The 20,219-nt window shown below is 44.5% G+C and overlaps 1 protein-coding gene across 1 annotated transcript in view; it reads right to left on the bottom strand.

Annotated features, from left to right (window-relative positions):
- The window catches only part of ADAMTS12 (ADAM metallopeptidase with thrombospondin type 1 motif 12), a 727,141-nt gene that overhangs the window by 344,766 nt on the left and 362,156 nt on the right, over positions 1–20,219 (bottom strand). Inside the window, exon 4 of the mRNA XM_088466956.1 lies at positions 5,051–5,247. Coding sequence (XP_088323082.1) covers positions 5,051–5,247 — 197 coding nt within the window. The remainder of the gene's footprint in view (positions 1–5,050; positions 5,248–20,219) is intronic.

A 20,219-nucleotide genomic window follows, 5' to 3' on the forward strand; every position in this document is an offset into this window, starting at 1 on the left:
ATCAAAACGTGTTGGTAAAGGGGATACAGATAATTTTGGATGGCATTTTTTGTGTCTTTCTGGACTATTGAAGCTACTTGCATTTCTGGGTGTGGAGGTCCAGATCCCTATACCACATTTCAGGTTATATACGTTTACTACCATCTACTCCAAGTCTGTTGGCCTGATATGCATTCATAAGTTCTGTTTTTAATTTTGTGTTCATTACATTTTTCCTTTATATGCCCCATTATTCACATTGAGGGGTAAGGGAGAATACGGCCCATGTGTGAAAGGAAGAAATACTAGTAGTTATACCTTTATGGGAAAATGAAAGCACCTACCTGTGTGAGTAGGGTACACCCATCTTTACCTCTATCTACTTTGGGGGTGCCCCATATATGTTTTGAAGAAGACCTGATATTTATGTGGGAAAAATAAACATTTACGTGTTTATAATTTCTCCACTACATTGTGAGTGGGGTACAACATCATTTCTCTGGGTCCAAATACACAAATGCTCCGAATTTCATATATATCCTGTTAATTGTTTATGTGACAAATTTCCGTTTTATGTTTCATTTTACATATGAATGTGGGAGAAATGGTGGATCCACCAAAAATCTAACTGGAGGATCAATAATGTGACATACAATATTGGGATCTGTTTGTAAAGGACTAAGGGCCTGATTCAGACCCGCACGCGAGCGGGTCGATGGTGCCCTAGTGCGCATGCGCACGACGGAGGGAGCTCCATCGTGCGCATGCGCGAGACCTGAATAGCGACGGCCAAGCCGTCACTATGGGTCTCGCACCAAAGGGGGCATGTTGTCGATGGTGAGTGACAGCACACCCCCTTTGGTGGGCGTGCCGGGGGCGTGGCTGCTCAGACAGAGGCATTCCCATGGGAACGCCTCTCGTCTGGGTCCGGCCCCACTGACATCACTAGTGATGTCAGTGAGAGTGCTTTTGGCTCTGATAGAGCCAAAAGCACTCCTGGGCTTGCGGCAGCGAGACCCTACCGCAGGGTCTCGTCGCAAGCACGATGGTCGCGATGGTCTTGACCATCGCGACCATCTTTTTGGCCGCTCGCATAAGCTGTGGGTGGTCACCCACAGCTATGCGAGCGGCCAGGAGGCCGCTCCAATAACAGGTAGGAGGGCCCTGATTCAGAGCAAGCGCTCTTGTCAGAGTATCATGCTGTTTAATTTTTTATGATTATATTGTTGTATATACTAGTGACACTAGCTTTACCAGCGCCATCTCATGCTCAGGTGGATTTTTTCTATTTTACAACTCTGAATCAGGCCCACAAATATTTATATATTTTCATAAGCATCTGAATAATTTTTCTGGGAGATTAGTATTTCAGCTACCGTAAGCATTACTAACAGCATGTCCCCAGGGCTGGGGCACCTGTGCATATTTCCGCAGCCTCCATCCGCACCCCTCCCCGGCTGCCTTCCTGAGCTTCCTTGTCGTCGTGCTCCTGTCTGAGAACAGTGCTGATTTCTATGGGAGGTGCCTCCTGTTCACCAAGGGAGTGTGGCTGAGTAGGGGATCACATTGGAGAGGGAGCAAATCACGGTGGAGTACGTCTGTATGTTCAGTGTAGGGATAGACATCAGAATCCTATGGTTATTAACCATCATTGTTTAAGTTCCGATGGTAGTGTTTTTGCCATTTGATGGTGGTGGTCCGATGTTTGCCACCATTATATGGAAATCATTTGATGGTATTCCGATGTTTGTTTGTTTTTGTTTAAATTCCTGAGAGCTATGTCTCCCCTGGCTCCTTCCTGGCTACTTTGTCTGCATCAGGATATCTTCATGGGTTCGTTGGAGGCTGTCTCTCACTCTCTGCCTGCCTCAGGGCGCATTGCTATCTCTGATTGGCTCAGAGATACAATCAGAGCGCAGCCCTTGGCCCTGCAGCAGCCAGTCATTAACTCACACAGAACAACATTTTTTTCTGTGACTTGATTCATTCCAGGCCTCAGTTTCAGAAACTCTCTTGCTGTTTCAGCACCCTGGCCGACTTCTATACAGCAGCTTGGCGCAAGATTTTTTTCTGTGACTAGCTTTACTAGCTTTAAAATCGTCACTGCTCAGTTCCCTTTTGTCACAGATGAGTGGTTCATACACCTAAATGTTCCACGACCAATGCTGTATAGAATAGTTAAATGCCCATCAAAATCCATCCAGTGGTTCAAGAGATTAGCCCGAACGAACATACATACTTTATTTAATATATATAGAGATGTGTGTGTTATATATAATATGTGTGTTATATAAATCTGTGTGTGGTATATATAATACACATATGTGTGCTATCCTATTTATCTACTCTTTTGATTTTTCAGGAAGTCTCCCACCCTCCCTGAAAGAGTGATTGGATCTCCCGCATCCAGCCCGCTTCCTAGTTAAATGGGTAGGATAAGAAGATAATACCAGGAATTGTGGGTCTAATAGCAATTTGCTATGAAGGGGGTGGGGTCTAATGATGTGAGAGCAAGCACCACCCCCTAAGGTGGCCAGCTGCATCGCCTCTCTGGGCTTCTTTTAGAGACGAGCAACAAAAAGTAGACAAGTATCATGTGTATATACTGTATACAGATACACTGTCCTCCCCCACCATCCCTAAAAATCGGGCGTTTGCCCCTGAGAATGTTGGGCACATGACTTTCACACGTTTGCACAATGGGCAGCTGGAGATTTTCTCTCTGCACACCTCTCCATGCATCCACAAGAGCAGAGACCTTACACCTTAATGTGCCCAGGAGGGTCCTATAGTCAAAGTATGTTGTAGGATCTTCTGAGCCTCTGGATACCCTGCAACTCAGCCACCAGACTTCATTTAAACCTGGACACATCTTTTGCCAACACCCTGCTTCAGCATTGCAAACAATTACAAGTCAGTTTGCTCCATTTTCATTTTGTATGTCTTTCTTTTTACTCTACACTGTTTATATTATTCATGTACCACTGTCACTTTCTCTCTTTACCACTGTAGTATCTACCATTGTTTAACACCTGTACATCTTTAAGAATACTTTATACTTAATTTAAAGTCCTTCAGCTTTAACAGCTCCAATCTGTGTATTATATACTATTGTAGTTGTGCTTTGCATCTACCAGCACTGTTCTTCCTTTTCTGATATATTTAAAATCTCAACTGTACTGTTCCTCACTCTCATCACTACTACTGCTGTTTCTCTCCCAATACCTTCATCTACACTATGGGCCTGATTCAGACCCGCTCGCGAGCGCTATGCGCTCGCAAGCGGGTCAATGGTGGCCCAGTGCGCATGCGCACGACGGAGCCGGCTCTGTCATGCACATGCGCGACACCCGGATAGCGACGGGCAATCCGTCGCTCCGGGTCTCGTACCAAAGGGGGCGTGCTGTCGATGTTGAGTGACAGCACGTCCCCTTTGGTGGGCGGGCAGGGGGAGTGGCTGCCCAAACGGAGGTGTTCCCATGTGAACGCCTCCGTTTGGGGGCAGCCCCACTGACATCACGAGTGATGTCAGTGGGAGAGATTTCGGCTCTGTGAGAGCCAAAATCTCTCTGGGGCTTGCGGCAACGAGACCCTACCACAAGGGTCTCATCGCAAGCCCGATGGTTGCGATGGTCTTGACCATTGCGACCATGTTCCTGGCCGCTCGCTATAGTTGTGGGTGGTCACCCACAGCTATGCGAGCGGCCAGGAGGCCACTCTAAAAGACAAGAAGGCCGGCCCTGATTCAGAGCGAGCGCTCTGTCAGAGCGTCCAGCTCTGAATCAGGGCCTATGTCTTCATTTTTATCTGCTCCCCGCATCACTCAGAAGCTACATAATACTTTCCTCTACCACCAGTTCCCATCTCTTTCCTCCCTCCATAATCTCCTCCACCTTCTCCTCTCCCTCTTTCCTCTCCTCTGTCTCCCTTCATCCCATCTAGTACTCTCCACCGCATCTCCCATAACTCCTAAGCACTGCACCCTCCCTTTTCTTCAAGTTACACCTCTTCTTAACCCACGCCACACTAAACCTCCACCTTGCCCACCACCTGCTGTCACCATTCCTCATTCAGAAGCCCACCACATACCCACACTCTCCTTATCCCCATGCACTAAATCAATCTCAACCCCACACTACAGCAACCCTAACAGTCTCCTTCTTTCTCCTCCCAACCCTGTCCCTCTCTCCTGTCTCCTCTGGAAAGCCAGTTCTGTCTATAATCAGCTGGTCCCCATCCATGATGGTTTCATCTCCAACTCCTTGAATCTCCTAGCCATCACCAAATCCTGGATTTACCCATCTGACACCACCTCTCCTGCAGCCATCTCCTTTGGGGGCCTCACATTCTTTCACGCTCTCTGGACTGGAGGTTGCCACAGTTTTGGGGTGCTTCTATTGTTTGGTTACTCCCACCTACTCTTACCTTCTAAACTCTCCATTTAATTATTTCCATTCAATGCACATATCGGTCGCTTCTTCCAACTTTCTCCAGTAGCTGCCTTTATTCGTCCCCCTGGACTTGGGTAAAAATTCCCTGATAACTTTGCTTCTTGGCTCCTAATCTTCAAATGGATTCTCAAGACGCCTTTCTTCCTCAAAGCTTTCCAGCACTCATCCTAACCTACTACTCCATGTTCCTTCCTTACAATCCAGCCCATCTGTGTCACCCGGTTTGTCTGCCCCCTCCCCTTTAGAATGTAAGCTCTCACGAGCAGGGCCCTCTTACCGCATGTGATTCTCCTTCCCTTGCTTCTATTTTAATTTACAACAGCACCTAACACTTGGTTGCTGACACCATGCTGCTTATTTAAGTGTTATGCTGCAATGTTTATAATTCATGTATTTGTCCTGTATTGTTTGTACTGTTAATAACTACTTTCTGTGTGCTCATTTGTTTATGTACTTTGTAAGGCGCTGCGGAACCCTTGTGGCGCCATATAAATAAAGGATAATAACAATAATAATAATAATAATAATAATAATAATAATTAAGATCCACTGTCTTTTAATGAAATAATTTTCTGCCCCTCTTGTTATGGTGGTGATATCATATCATGCACTGAACGTACCATATTCATCACGGTAAAGATGTAGGACTCCACATTTTCACTGCCGTGATATTCAATCATTTTCGTGTCGGCAACTACCAGAGTTTCCACCCATCGCTCTTTGCTGATGGATCGCGATGAAATTCTTCTGCTTTTCACATGTCCTCTCTCCCACCTCTCCCGCCGGCGCTCTTGTTGGATGACATAGTTGACATTATCTAAAACACGACATAAAGAAAATTGTAAAATAAGAACAAGAAAGAACCTGTAAATGATGTTGTAGGATACTCATGCTATGCTGATAAATGTATACATGTAAATAATACATGCAAAAACATTCAGTTCTTAGGACCATTAGTGAAACTTAAGTCCTATATTGAATAAAGCACCCCTCATTGTAAATTATCCCATCATAAGTTCATGAAGCACCTTAGTGACTTATAATATCCTTACAGTTTACAGTGCACAGTACATATATAATATATTATCAGCTCTAGTTGCTGTGTGTACCTGCTCCAATATTATTATTGTTATATTAATCATAGTTGGCATTGCTGCCTCACGGCACTGTGGTCAAGTTGAAGCATCAGATAAAATATTACCAGAGCAATTCAAGATTGCTCCGGAACAGGAACAGTTACTCTGAAAAGTCCCTAACACGGATTCATGCCTCATGACTGTCCCGCTTTGGGCACAGCATTTACACAGTGCTGGGGAGGCATCTCCCAGAGTGCTAGGCACTCCCCCAGAGTGCTGAAAATGGGGTGGGTTGTGCGGCCATGCCCCCTTTCCCACAAGGCCGTGCCCATTTTTTGGACTTATAAGTAGCGGCGCAACTTTCTTCTGCCAGGTCTGACCAAGCATTATTAGTGCACTTGCAAGACCTGAGTTCATGTATGCACATGGAGGCAGCCAGCATGGGTGACGGGATCCGATCATATCCTTCTTCATAACCTGGACCAGCTACAGTACCAATGCCATCTAAAAATGGTGTAGTTTCCTTAGGTAAACTCCTAAAACTTTCAATTTTATGGGGACGTAGTTGGCATATTGGCACACACAATGCTGGCGGTCAGAATCTTGGCACCGGAATCCCGACAGCAGTCAGAATCCCTGCTCCAGAATCTCAATGGCTGCGATCCCGAGGGTGAGTATTAGGCTTGGGGTGGGAGCCTTAGGTTTTGGATTATGGAGAGGGATAGGGTTAGGCTGTGAGAGCAGAGGGTTAGGGAAGGCTCGGGGGACGAGGCAACGGTTAGGGTTAGGTTTTTGAAGGGGGGTTAGGGTTAGGCTGCGGGAAGGGTGAATTACGGGGAAGGTCAGGGGAAGTGTTAGAATACTTACCTGTGTCTGGATTTTCACTGTTGGGATTCCACTGCCGGGATTATGACTGAAGATCCCCATACTCGTATATGGGAACTGAAGACAGTATTAGGGCTGGAAGGTAAGCAGAGTATATCAATGATATCTCCTGTATTACCTGTGTGGATTTAACAAATGTACGTGAAAATTAGTATAATGAGTATTTTAATTTACATTCAGTGATGATAAACGAGTCCCTAAACCATGCGCAATGGCTAGAAGGGAGGGCTATGATAATTTTTGGACATAGGGGGCAGTATGTATAATTTATAATAAAATTATTTCTTTTGTGTTTAGTGGTCCTTGAAGTTGATAATTGGGAACATTAAGGCAAACTTTGTGGAGTTTGTAAGTTTAAATACATTGGTTAATTGGGCTAAAATGTTCACCAAAGTTGTCTCTTGTCTCATCGCCCCACCAATTATATTATACGTTCTTACAAGCAGGGTCCTCTTTCCTCCTGTCCTCTTGTCCGCTCCCATCTCTTCCACCTGTGCCTCCCTGTATTGTTGCATGTTCTGTACTGTGGTAGTGCTAATGTTTGTTTTGTACTTTGTCTATTGCATCACTCATAATATTTTTGATTTTCTGGTATTATTGCTCTATCAATGTTCTGCATTTTGCCATTACTTCTGTGTATTGTTCATTGGATCTCTATATTTTATGCCCTGTCCCCTTTTTCCACATTATATTATGCTGTTGAATTGTATGACACCTTTATTATTATGTTTCAATTTTTTTATATAGCACAAGCATATTTGGTTGCGTTTTACAATTGGAAGCAAACAGTAATAAAACTAGACTAGGTAATAAAAGACAGACAAAGCTTACAACTTATTGTATAGGGAAATAGGTACAGTATTTGATACTTAATGATAACTGCTTCATATTGCATATTAGACCAGATTGCAAAGTTTCTTGGTGGGTTTTCTGATCCAGTCACATAACAATATTAGCACAGGGGTAAGAAGGCTTTGTGAGGGTTAAAAAAGAACACAGGTGAGTTTTGTGTGAGCTGTGTAGTGGGGAGATAATTGGGAAGAACAGCTTTTGAAGATTACAATAATATATATAATATTAAATATATTTACATATTGCTATTAAATATTTACTCTAGTGTATTTCATCATTGTAAAAAGTCTTGTAAATATAAATTAGATTTTTTTTGTAGAAAAAAAACAGGACTTTGCATTGCAATTCATTCATATGTATTATGTTATTTCAGGTCATGCTTTTCAAATATTTAATATAATGAATATATTCTGAAAATTGGGTTTCATGAAATGCAATTTATGTGAAATACCCAATCTATGTCACAAGAGAGGTTTAATTATTCTTCAGATTGATAGGAAAAATTAAAGCGGCTCAAAACATTTATCTGTTCCTGAAAACACACCATTTATATTCCCACCTGACTGCAAACGGACACGTTACAATTACAAATAGCTTGTGAGAAAAGGTTGATGCTCTGCATATACAACTGCCAGGGTCATGATGACTCAAGCATGCTACAAAAATCAATGTTAGGTATTCCAAAATACAGATACTTAGCCTTGATTTATATATGATGGGAGGAACAATTATTATTTGAAGGCTCTATAAATGATGCCGGCATCATAAAATAATATTTGCTGTCTCCATCATAAATTCATTATTATCATTGTGTCCAATTAAAAATGTATAAATACTTACCCTTTATTATAATAAATAATATTGCACTCTTTAAAAAAATATAAAAAAAAATAATAATATGAGTTTTGTTCCCTAAAATGTTGCTTCCATAAGAGCATAATAATTGTTTACAGAATATAAGTGTAGCATCTTTTGATAAATTTAATGGTTTCTATTCTTCACATGTAAAACAAATTTGACGGCGTAGTGTTTAATGGAATCTTATAAACTGGTGGATTTTTCAGATGATGTTCTATCTGGCCGATTAAAAGCCATCAGCAAAATGATTAAAAAAAGAGAGTTTGGGCAACATCTCCATTTCCATCTCCATTTCTAAAAACTCTCACTTTAGTCAATTTTCCCCTAAGAGCTATTACTTTTTAGGATTCCGTTTATATGGCAACCCTTTGAGTGGACAGTTTACTTACTGTAGAGTAAGTGTTTCACACTTCCAGCCCCCTCCTTCCCACCCATAATCACCCTCTTTGTTTTTACTGCCATGCACCATTGTGCAGAACAGTACCTGGCCCGATATCCCGGCAGCATCGCGGACACGACGCTGCTGGCCAGGGACTGGAAGAGCATCAGCACTCCACTGCAGATGACTGAGGGAGCCAAGGATTAGAGGAAGACATGCAGGGGTGGCTCAAGAGAGGGGAGGCCCATGTGAAGCCTCTGTATGGTCCCCCCTCACCGTCACATGTCCTCTGTAGACTCTGAAACTGTGCCAGAGTCTACTGCGCATGCGTCGATCTACGATCTGAAACATGGTGCCTGCCTGGCGTATGCGGAGATGTAAGTATTGCGAGTGGGTGCAACACATACAGTGTGGGCCCCAATGGACTCAGGGGTCTGTGTGCACTGCACCCATTATAGATGTACCCATGTAGACAGGACTGGTAGAGCATAAAAGGATGGCATGCATGTACTAAGTGTGTGTGTGTGTGTGCGGGGGGGGGGGTGTTGGTGTTGGGAACACAGCACAAAGCATAGAGACTGGGGTGGGGGAGAGGGAACAATACAAAACATGCAGATGGGGGGTAGCATAGTACAGAACACTTACAAAACATAGTTTTTTGTTATTTTTTTGGGGGGAGGGATAGCAAATTATACAGCTCAAACATGTGGGGGAGCACAATAAAGATGGGGAGCACAATACAGATGGGGCACAATACAGGACATACAGATGGGGGGTAGCATAGTACAGAACATGTGGGGGAGCACAATACAGATGGGGGAGCACAATACAGATGGGGCACAATACAGGACATACAGATGAGAGTGCATATGGGGGCATCTGATAAGGGGCACGTGGGAAACACTTGATCCTGGAGAGACTATTTTTCAATGTTGTCTATGCCCAACCTGTTACATTACTGCTGTTGCTATGCTATTCATCTATAAAGTTCTAAATTTTACTTTATTGTACTGTTTATATGTATACTCATTATATGGCACTGAGCAGATATGTGGTGCCTTATAAACAGATGATAATAACAATAATAACCTTGCTAAATCAAGAGGGAAAAAAGCTTTGGGAGATCGTTAAAATAATCTCTACTGGAAATCTGTAAATTAATGGAATTGAATCATTGTTTGTGACATTTGACCCCAGTTTGTGTCTCATTATACTGTACTTTCACCTGTTATTTATGTCACCTCTGGCCGGGTTGTGCAGATCTGGCCCAGTGGGGCTGTTCCTGTTTTCAGAACGAAATTACACAAATTCAATAGTGTTATTTATAGAGATGAGCGTTTTTGTTTCCTTGGAAACTGAACACACCTGAACTTAGGGGATCTGAGTGACTCCAAGTCCCAGCTCTGGTCTTCCCACTAAGCTTGGATCCCAAAACGAGGTAAAACACCATCTTCCTGGCCTCGGAACTTGCGTGTTTTGGATTGCATATAAAAATCCCTCCTTATGGGCTTTGCCAAGATTGTGTGTTTTTGACAGGCAGTATATATTACTATACTTTACTGGGATGCAGTGTCGGACTGGTGCATGAAAGTCCCACCAGTAAATGCAATTATAGGGGCCCACATAGGAACATGATCATCTACCAGAGGGGGTGTGCCATCCACCTAAGAGAAGTGGCCAGCCATTAGAGAGGTTGTGTTCAGTCAGAGCCGGCCCTAGCCAATTTGGTGCCATAGACAAGATTTTGGCTGGTGCCTCTGAGCAGATAATACCTTATATACTGTATGATATATACCGCGGTGCTGTCATGACGTCTACCTTCCGGCCCCGCCCCCTGCATTTCCAGACTCGCTCCTGAGGTGCAGTGAAACCGGGAGTAGTGGTATGATTTGCAGGCCAGCGGAAAGCCTTATTAACAATCGAGAGCTGGTGGGCAAGCCTGATGCAGGGGGTTGCTTGCTTGGACGGCGCCACCCTAAGCCACTGGGCCCCATAGCAAGCACACCTCTCGCACCCTCTATAGTTACGCCACTGGTTAAATCAAAATAACTGAGGTACTAATTAAGACAACTGTGCTTAAGTATGGCTATCCTTATATTATTTTATTATATTCTTTGTACTTTCTAAAACATAGATGGTGTTTTACTATTCATTCTGTTCCAAAGTGTGCTTTCTCTGCGACATTGGCCTTAGTAAATTGGCACATTGCAAAACTGCCAGGAATTATTTAATAAAATTAACCTATAGTCTGTATCAGCAAAAGGGATGCCCCATTGGATATTTCTTGCCACATGCAAATATAACATTTGATTTATTGCAATAAGATATTAGGATGGAATTCAAACTCATTTAAGTGGTTAGTATGGGTTGCAAAGGGATTATGAACAGCAGGAAGAGCTTTAAAAATGAATCAGGCACTTTCAATGAAGGCTTTCAGCAACTGACAAATGCAACTAGACCGTATAGTATATGTGGTTGTGGATTGGGCTGGAGACTCTACTGATAGAAAGACCACCTCTGGCTACTGTACTCATTTTCACACCATGGAGAACTAGTCAGTTTTACATCAAGGAAACATCTGTATAACTTTTTCAAACTAGGTATAAAATGCTGTAGAAGCATATGCAAGCCAAGGGGTGATATGGTTGAGACAACTGTTAGCCGAACAGCGGCAAGTAGAACCAACACAAATCTTTGAAAACAACCAAGGGTGTATTGCACTGGCATCAACAGAACATCAACCTCTGCGTTCCGGCGTCGGGATTAACATAGGCATTGGTATTTCGTTGCCTATGCTACATCCCTTGCCGGGATTTCGCTGTCGGCATTGAGACCGCCGCTCTCATCGCTACATCCCGGGACACCCAACTGCATGCAGAACTAAAAAATGTTTGTAATAGAAAATAAATTTGAAAAGTGTATCTCCAGGGATTGGTGATGGGTGAGCTCTTCCTGTAACCCGGTCAGCTGAGCTGCTGCCTGCTGACATATCAGCTCACCGCACAGCTCAGCTGACCAGGTTACAGAAGGAGCTCACCGATCACCCATCCCTGGGTGCAGGCAAGCTAGTTTTTTTTTCTATTACAAACATTTATTTTCTTTCTGCATGCAGCCAGTGTCCTATGCGACGCAAGCTGCATGCTCATCTCCACCGTCTGTACTGCCTTACTGGGCATGTGCAGAGCGTGGACCCGCAAGTTACAGCTCTCACATTTGTGAAAGCCTGATGCAGACACTGGGGTACATTTACTAAGAATCGGGTCCTGCCCGTGTCTGTCCATTTTTATACACGGGTAGGAACGATCAGAATTGGGAGTTTTTAAAAAAAGATATTCTGGGATTTACCAAGCCACCGTGTTTGTCAGGATCGTATTTTCCGAAGGTGTATGTGATCGTTCCTACCCATGTTTAATAAACGTGTTTCTTGCTCGTGTTTCCCTCTCGAATAAGCAGCCTGCACTTATCAGTGAGATAGTGCAGGTTGCTTGTGTGTGTAACTAATGGGTAATTTTTTTTTTTATTACGTGGCCCCGCCCCCCAAAGCAAATCCCCATTATTTTAGGAACCAGCACTGGGCTCCCAGAGCTAGTCTTGGTTTAAAAAATAGGGGGAAAAATGCATGGGGTTCTCCCTATTTTTAAAACCAGCACCGGACGTAAATCTAGCTGGGGTGTAAGGCCACAGCCAGAGGACTTTTTAACCGGGTCTCCTCGGGTAAAGCATTGACACCCCAAGCTAATCAGCGCAAGCCAGAGATCTCAGAGGAGATGGGGTTCCCCCCAATAAAGGGGTCCCCCCTCTCCCGAGCACCCCAGATGTTATCACATACATCTCTACCATGCTGAATGACAGAGACTGCGTGGTGACTGTTGTCAAAGCTGAATAATTGAGTGAGACAAGTTCAGTTTAAAATTTAATCGCAGCGACGCCATTTTGGAAATGAGATCACAAGACACCATTTTGTGTGGTCAGCATTAATTCAAGTTATAACCCATTAACTAAGAACAGATGGCAATGTTTTTGTTAACACCAAGGGCAACGGGAAAAACCAGCTTTCTAAGTAGATAAGGAGAGACAATGGGTATTTTTACATACAAATTGGGAATCCCGGGATGCAGATAAAGTATAGTTGTGGCAATTGTAATATAATATCTACACAATTGGATTTGCCTGAATACTAGACAAGATGTCTCCTAATCCCATAGTTTGAGTTGATAATACATTTGCACTTCACACAAGTGTCTGTGAGAACAAAAGAGGTTTTGTTTTCCTTTGAACACAGCAGGTGGGGGCCTGCTGACAGAGGGCATGTCGAATTACAACCCTCAGCCATCCACACTGCTGGAGGTTCACTTCGTGTATGAGAGATTATGCACTTAAATCTCACCCATTAATAACTAGCGTCCTTATATCAAACCCCAAATACCCACACACTACATATTCGCACATAAGGTTCCATAAGCATCAAAATGTATGATTCAAGTTGGTTAAGTTAGTTTAAATGCTAAGAAATAGAGGTTTTTGATATCTAAGGTATTATATATGATAAGCAAGGTATGTTTGATCTCGTTCTGATGCCTACGCTTTTTACAGAATCCCGGTGTTATCGGTGGAGAGATCACATCATGCAAACTCAAGTTATGGATCGCAGAACTTATAAGCAACAAAATGTTTTAGTTGATGGAATGTTACAGGAGGCGTTATCAGAAAGACCACGGCTGTTAGAGGCAGGAAAAGTCTATTTGAAACAACCTGTTAAATGTGTCGTTACATATGCTCCTCCTCTGGGAACCAATGAGATCAGCAGGAAGTTTCCCCTTTGTCCTGTTTCAGCCTGGGGGGGGAATAAATACATGTGTCCAAACACTGGTTTAGTAGTCCATGCTGAATTTTGGGTGAGCTGAGGATATCTAGTCAGAAGTCTATCTCTGGATCCAGAGGCGCAGCGTATGTATAACCGTACTTCGGTCTGTATTATTTCCTTTTACGCCTAACTTGTGTATGTATAGATTGCGTGTAACTGACTGTACTTTTACCTGAATAATACTTGTGCGTTGGAACCACAAGATTCCACTCCTGTCTTTATTTGCGGACATACTGCGTACGCAATTAGCGTTGTCTTAGAGGTTTTTAGGCAGGGTTTTGTCTTAGAGGTTTTTAGGCAGGGTTTTGTCTTAGAGGTTCTAGGCAGGTGAATCTTAGAGGTTTATAGGAAGGAATATATTAAAAGGTTTATTTTAGGGATGAGCGGGTTCGGTTCCCTGAGAACCGAACCCACCCGAACTTCGGGGATCCGGGGCGATCCGAGCCCAAGCTCGGATCTCCCTGTCTGCCCCGGATCCCTCTCCCGAGGCAAAACCTCGAGATCTGCTGTCGGATCTCGAGGTTTTGCCTCGAGCGGCCATTTAAAAAAAAATGCCTTTGCCTTTAATGGGCAAAGTGCTGATTGGCTGACAGAGCCGTCTGTCACGGCTCTCAGCCAATCAGCATTATGGTGCTCATTTGCATGTAGCACGGACTCGTGAGATCCGTGCTACATGCATCTGTGTGATTGACAGTGACACAGAGCACAGATGGGTCAGTGAGACCCGTCTGTGCTGCTGTGTATTTCAATGACACAGATGCACGCACGGACCAGGAGATCCGTGCTACTTGCATCTGTGTCATTGACACAGAGCACTAACGGGTCCGTGAGACCCGTCTGTGCTGCTGTGGTAAATAAAAAAAAAAAAACCTGTGTAAAAAGAGAAAAAAATGGCGTCCTCCCCCCCAAAAAAAGAGCAACCAGCCCCGGGCATTAGTGACCCAGTGCTGGGTGTGCTTAAATACAGGGGACAAACGACATAGGGGTCCCCTGTACTTAAACACAACCAGCACCGGGCTAGTCAGAACCAGAGCTGGTTGCCAAAATACGGGGGACAAACGACGTAGGGGTCCCCCGTATTCTGCGCAACCAGCTCTGGGCTCTGATCCGGTCCTGGTTCTGGAAATACAGGGGAAAAAAATGAGTAGGGTTCCCCTGTATGTTCCAGAACCAGCACTGGACTTTTTCTAGCGGGGGGCTGATGCCACAGCCAGGGGAGCCCTTTCACCGGGCCCCCCAGCCGCAGCATCAGCCCTGACCGCTAGTCAGCCCAGGCCGGGGATCCCTGGAGAGCTGGGGACCCCCCCAATAAAGGGGTCACCCTCTCCAGGGCACCCCAGGCCCAGGCTGATAGCCCGGGGCTATCCCCGCCACCCCTGGTGGCGGTGGGTGGCGGGTTGATTGTGTGGTGTGGTGTAAATAAAGAATATCAAACATTGTCTTTACAAGTAGAACTGCAAGTCCCAGCAAGCCTGCCCCGCATGCTGGTACTTGGAGAACCACAAGTACCAGCATGCAGGGCATTAAGGGCCCACTAGTACCTGTAGTTCACCTGTAAAAAAATGTTTAAAAAAAACACAGGACACACACACCGTGACAGTATAAGTTTATTAAACATACATACACACACACACACACACACACACACATGTACACATACTCACCTATGTAACCCTGTAGCATCGGTCCACTTGTCCGGTAAAGTATCCATAGGGGACCTGTGAAAAAAAACATACTCACCATCTCCTATGCGAGGTTCTGTCCTCTTCGTTCCAAAGTAGGCATCCCCGGACTTGGCAAAAAAAAAAAAAACGAAAACGCGATCCACGAACTTAGTACCGTTCTATAGAACGGTACTTCCCGAATGAGAGCTTAGCGGCGGGGTATCACCATGGAAACCCCGCTGCTAAGCGTTCATTGGCTGAGAGAGGCCATCTCCCGTCTCTCTCAGCCAATGAACGGCTCCCTCCATTGTAGTCAATGCTGGGAGCCGCAAGGTTATTAAAGTTTACCCTGCGGTTCCCACCATTGACTACAATGGAGGGAGCCGTTCATTGGCTGAGAGACGGGAGATGACCTCTCTCAGCCAATGAACGCTTAGCAGCGGGGTTTCCATGGTGATACCCCGCCGCTAAGCTCTCATTCGGGAAGTACCGTTCTATAGAACGGTACTAAGTTCGTGGATCGCGTTTTCGTTTTTTTTTTTTGCCAAGTCCGGGGATGCCTACTTTGGAACGAAGAGGACAGAACCTCGCATAGGAGATGGTGAGTATGTTTTTTTTCACAGGTCCCCTAGGGATACTTTACCGGACAAGTGGACCGATGCTACAGGTTACATAGGTGAGTATGTGTACATGTGTGTGTGTGTATGTATGTTTAATAAACTTATACTGTCACGGTGTGTGTGTCCTGTGTTTTTTTAAACATTTTTTTTACAGGTGAACTACAGGTACTAGTGGGCCCTTAATGCCCTGCATGCTGGTACTTGTGGTTCTCCAAGTACCAGCATGCGGGGCAGGCTAGCTGGGACTTGCAGTTCTACTTGTAAAGACAATGTTTGATATTCTTTATTTACACCACACCACACAATCAACCCGCCACCCACCGCCACCAGGGGTGGCGGGGATAGCCCCGGGCTATCAGCCTGGGCCTGGGGTGCCCTGGAGAGGGTGACCCCTTTATTGGGGGGGTCCCCAGCTCTCCAGGGATCCCCGGCCTGGGCTGACTAGCGGTCAGGGTTGATGCTGCGGCTGGGGGGCCCGGTGAAAGGGCTCCCCTGGCTGTGGCATCAGCCCCCCGCTAGAAAAAGTCCAGTGCTGGTTCTGGAACATACAGGGGAACCCTACTCATTTTTTGTCCCCTATATTTCCAGAACCAGGACCGGATCAGAGCCCAGAGCTGGTTGCGCAGAATACAGGGGACCCCTACGTCGTTTGTCCCCCGTATTTTGGCAACCAGCGCTGGTTCTGACTAGCCCGGTGCTGGTTGTTCTTAAGTACAGGGGACCCCTACGTCGTTTGTCCCCTGTATTTAAGCACACCCAGCACTGGGTTACTAATGCCCGGGGCTGGTTGCTCTTTTTTGGGGGGGTGCACGCCATTTTTTTCTTTTTTTACACAGGTTTTTTTTTTTTTTTTTTACCACAGCAGCACAGACGGGTCTCACGGACCTGTCATTGCTCTGTGCCAATCACACAGATGCATGTAGCACGGATCTCCCGGGTTCGTGCTACATGCAAATGGGCACCATAACGCTGATTGGCTTCCTGTCTGCCACTGCAGTGCCACTCCTAGATGGGCCACGTGTTTGTGCCGCCCCCTTGTGTCGCTTAGCATAGTCATCCAGCTTCCTCGGTACAACCTTTTGGCCTAAAAACAATATTGTGAGGTGTGAGGTGTTCAGAATAGAGTGGAAATGAGTGGAAATTAATGTTATTGGGGTTATTAATAGCGTAGGAACAAAAAAAGGCCCATTTATGTGATTTTAGCGGGTTTTTTTTATTTTTTAAGAAAAAATCCAGATCCAAAACACAAAACCCAGAACCCAAAACACGGAAGGGTGGTTTTGGCAAAACCAATCCAGATCCAAAACACGAAGAAAGATCCAGATCCAAAACCAAAACACAAAACACGAAAAGTGTCCGGTGCACACCCCTAGTTTATTTATGATTTAACAGTGGGAGCTCATCGGTTTATCACACTATCTGATACACAATAACACTCGGTCATTCCTCTCTCAGCAAAAGGGTGGAGGCGCCTTTTGAGAGACGCATTAGTCTTTCATTACCACAGTGTTGCTGAGAGCGTACTGCCGGTTATTGTGTAGAGGAAGCACTGATTAGAATCCAGGGACAAGAGAGGAAAAAGTTTGTTTTCCTCTGTTGATAGAACCTTGTGTTTAGAGGGGTGCTGCAGTATTTGCGTACGCAGCTAGAACGCATTTTTGCGTACGCAGTAAAAAAAAGTAATTATACGCTTGTGTGGTAGTCGCATAATTGTATATGCGGGCGATCGCACAAATAACGTATACGCACTTCCGGTTCTGCTGCCACGTGTTTGAACAAAGCCATTGAGGTTTACATTTTTTTTTTTCTATCTACCAATATCTGGGTTAAACGTTTATTTTCTGCACAGAGAAAAAGTGTGTAACAGTGTGTGTATTGTTGGTAGGGGTAATTTATTCCCTAAAGTTAAGGGTACCGTATGATCCTTAAGGGCTAGGTGCAAGGGTTAGCCTAGTCGCTCGGTAAGCAGCTTTACCGTTCTAAACACAGTAGCAGGTGTACATGTTGTCTTTGTTGTATAGAGGTGCGTGAGAGTGGCCGACGTACAAACTCTCATAGGTTTGGAAGTTACCTTACTAAAGCTTATCCGGGTCTGGAAGTTGCCTGTTTCAAAGCTTATCTAGGTGTGGAAGTTGCCTTACGAAATCTTATCCAGGTGTGTGGGCGCCGCCGACTTAAATCGTCCACAGGTAAGTGAAAGTATCTTGATTGTCTTTCACCAGCTTAAATTTTTATTGAAAAGCGTAGGAGTTGTCTCAGAATGGGAGCCAAGCAAACAGTAGAAATGTTAAGCAATGATGTGCTGCTAATGGAGGCTCCAATTGGATCAGCCCGTCGTATTATGCATACTAAGTACGGTACTTATGCAATAAGGTATTGTGATATATGGTTTAATATGACGAGAAAGAGTGTTAGTCCGTTCCCCAGAATTGGTAGATTTGATAAAAATGTGTTAGATAATGTCCAGGATCACATCAGTATGGTTTGATCCCGAGAGAAAAAGATTAAGTATTTTGAATGTTTAAAAATCTGGCAGCATGAAGGGGATGCTTGGCTTAAAAATGTGCAAACGACGCAAACTAGCGTTGCGAACGCATTGCCAGAAAATACATCCATGACGCTGAGATGCAATACGGGCGAGCCGCAAATTGGCGCGCACGTGCGGCAAAGTAGCGTCGTGGAGAGTATTGCCAGCAGTTCACGCTCACCTCCCCCACCTTATGTGGATGGAGGTGCAAGTACGGTTACCAAAAATACCAATAAAAATGTAACAAGCAACTTGTACCCTCTCTTAAGCAACCATAAAGAAAGTGTTTATGATATGGATGATGAGCCTATTGTAATGTCTGCCATTTCCCATGCTGTGCAAATGATAGATGCTGCATCACCACAATCACGGGTGGTGCCGCCATCTCCATCGGTAACAGCAAGGGAAGTGTTAACACACTCTGCACCCATAGAGGAAGTTGTTAATACCGTACGTAGCAGCAGCAGATTAAACCCCCAGCCAGGTAATCAGGTCAGAGGTAGCAACGCTGCCGGTCTGCATCCCATTCGGACAATAACTGTTCCGAATGGAAATGCAGATGCAAACGGTGTAGTGCCCACGAAGGAAGTAGTGATGCATTGTCCATGGATAAGAGCAGAACTGAATTCCATCATAAATGATTTCCCCAATCCCAAAAAGGAACTAGCCAAATGTCAAAGATTTTTGAGAAATTTGGGTAGTTCTCATGAGCCCACTAATAAAGATTGGCATGTAGTGTTAAGGGCCTGCCTGCCACACAATACCGACATGACAAAATTTATCACGGACTGTGTATTGGATGGTGACGTTCCCTTAACAGACCAAGTAAACCAAGGTAACATTTCCCGCATTGTGATTCAATTGGGTGTATATTTTCCAGTGGTAGTTAACTGGAACAAAATCTTCACAATTAAGCAAAAGGAGAGTGAAACTGCAGAAGATTATTGCGACCGGGCTCTGCAGGCTATCACCCAGTACACTGGGATAGAAGATATTAAAGATAGCACTCACCACAGGGGAATGATAGTCACGGTACTCATGGACGGTCTGAAAGACGATTTAAAGATTCGGGTTCAGACCTCACAACCTGGCTGGAGGGGACTTACAATAGATAACCTCATAGAGTCTGCCATAGAACATGATAAAAACATCTCCAAAAAGAGAGAGACCCAGAGCGAAAAACTAATGGCTGTCAGTATACAAGCTCTGGAAGGAATGACAATAACATCACAGCCAACAGACACACCTGCACCCACACACACACCTGCACCTGAACAATTACACGTCCTCACCAATCCCACACCACAGCAAACACATCCTTACCCCACATATCATACACAACCACAGGTCCCATACTCATATCCCCCGCAATATCCTTACCCTCCCTATCCTTACCCATACCCACCACCTTTCCCTCTTGCTCAAATCCACAACAATCTTTTCATCCACCCCGTTCAAAATTATGTTTTAACTGTCACCAAGTGGGACACGTAAGTAAGTACTGCAAAGCGAAGAACACCATACAGGAACACGAGTTTCCCATGAGTTCATAGGTAACCCCAGTATCTTCTCCCAGGCCTTATATGACTGTTTATATTTTTTTTCAACCTATCAATGGATCTGTTCTAATGTAAAATGTGGATGATTTATTGTTGTATTTTGGGTCATGTTTAAATGATATTAAACTGTTGTGCTTTATCTCCCACTCATAGGACACAAGGTTGCTAAGGATAAACGGCAGCCATGCCAGGCTGAGGTCGACTACTCGGAAAACTATCCAACCCAGCGGCACAGGCATTATTTAGAGCAGTAGCTATTAATAACAAGATTTAGTTGCAAGAACCTGTATGCAGATACTATATCCCTAGAATTACTAAAAGTGATAGGGGGACTTATTTTACAGGTGACTTTTTCCAGAACATGCGTAAGATAATGGGTAACAACACTAAGATTATCCCAGACTGTCTTTTCCTTTATTTGCCCCCCCCTTTGAGATACTGTCCAAACAGGCAGCCTCATGTGAAAAATTGATAATGAGGTTACTGTGCAGGGTCTCACGAAGAT

This window comes from Taudactylus pleione, unplaced genomic scaffold (assembly GCF_031769625.1).
Source record: "Taudactylus pleione unplaced genomic scaffold, aTauple2 ptg000068l, whole genome shotgun sequence".
In the NCBI taxonomy this organism is placed as follows: domain Eukaryota; kingdom Metazoa; phylum Chordata; class Amphibia; order Anura; family Myobatrachidae; genus Taudactylus; species Taudactylus pleione.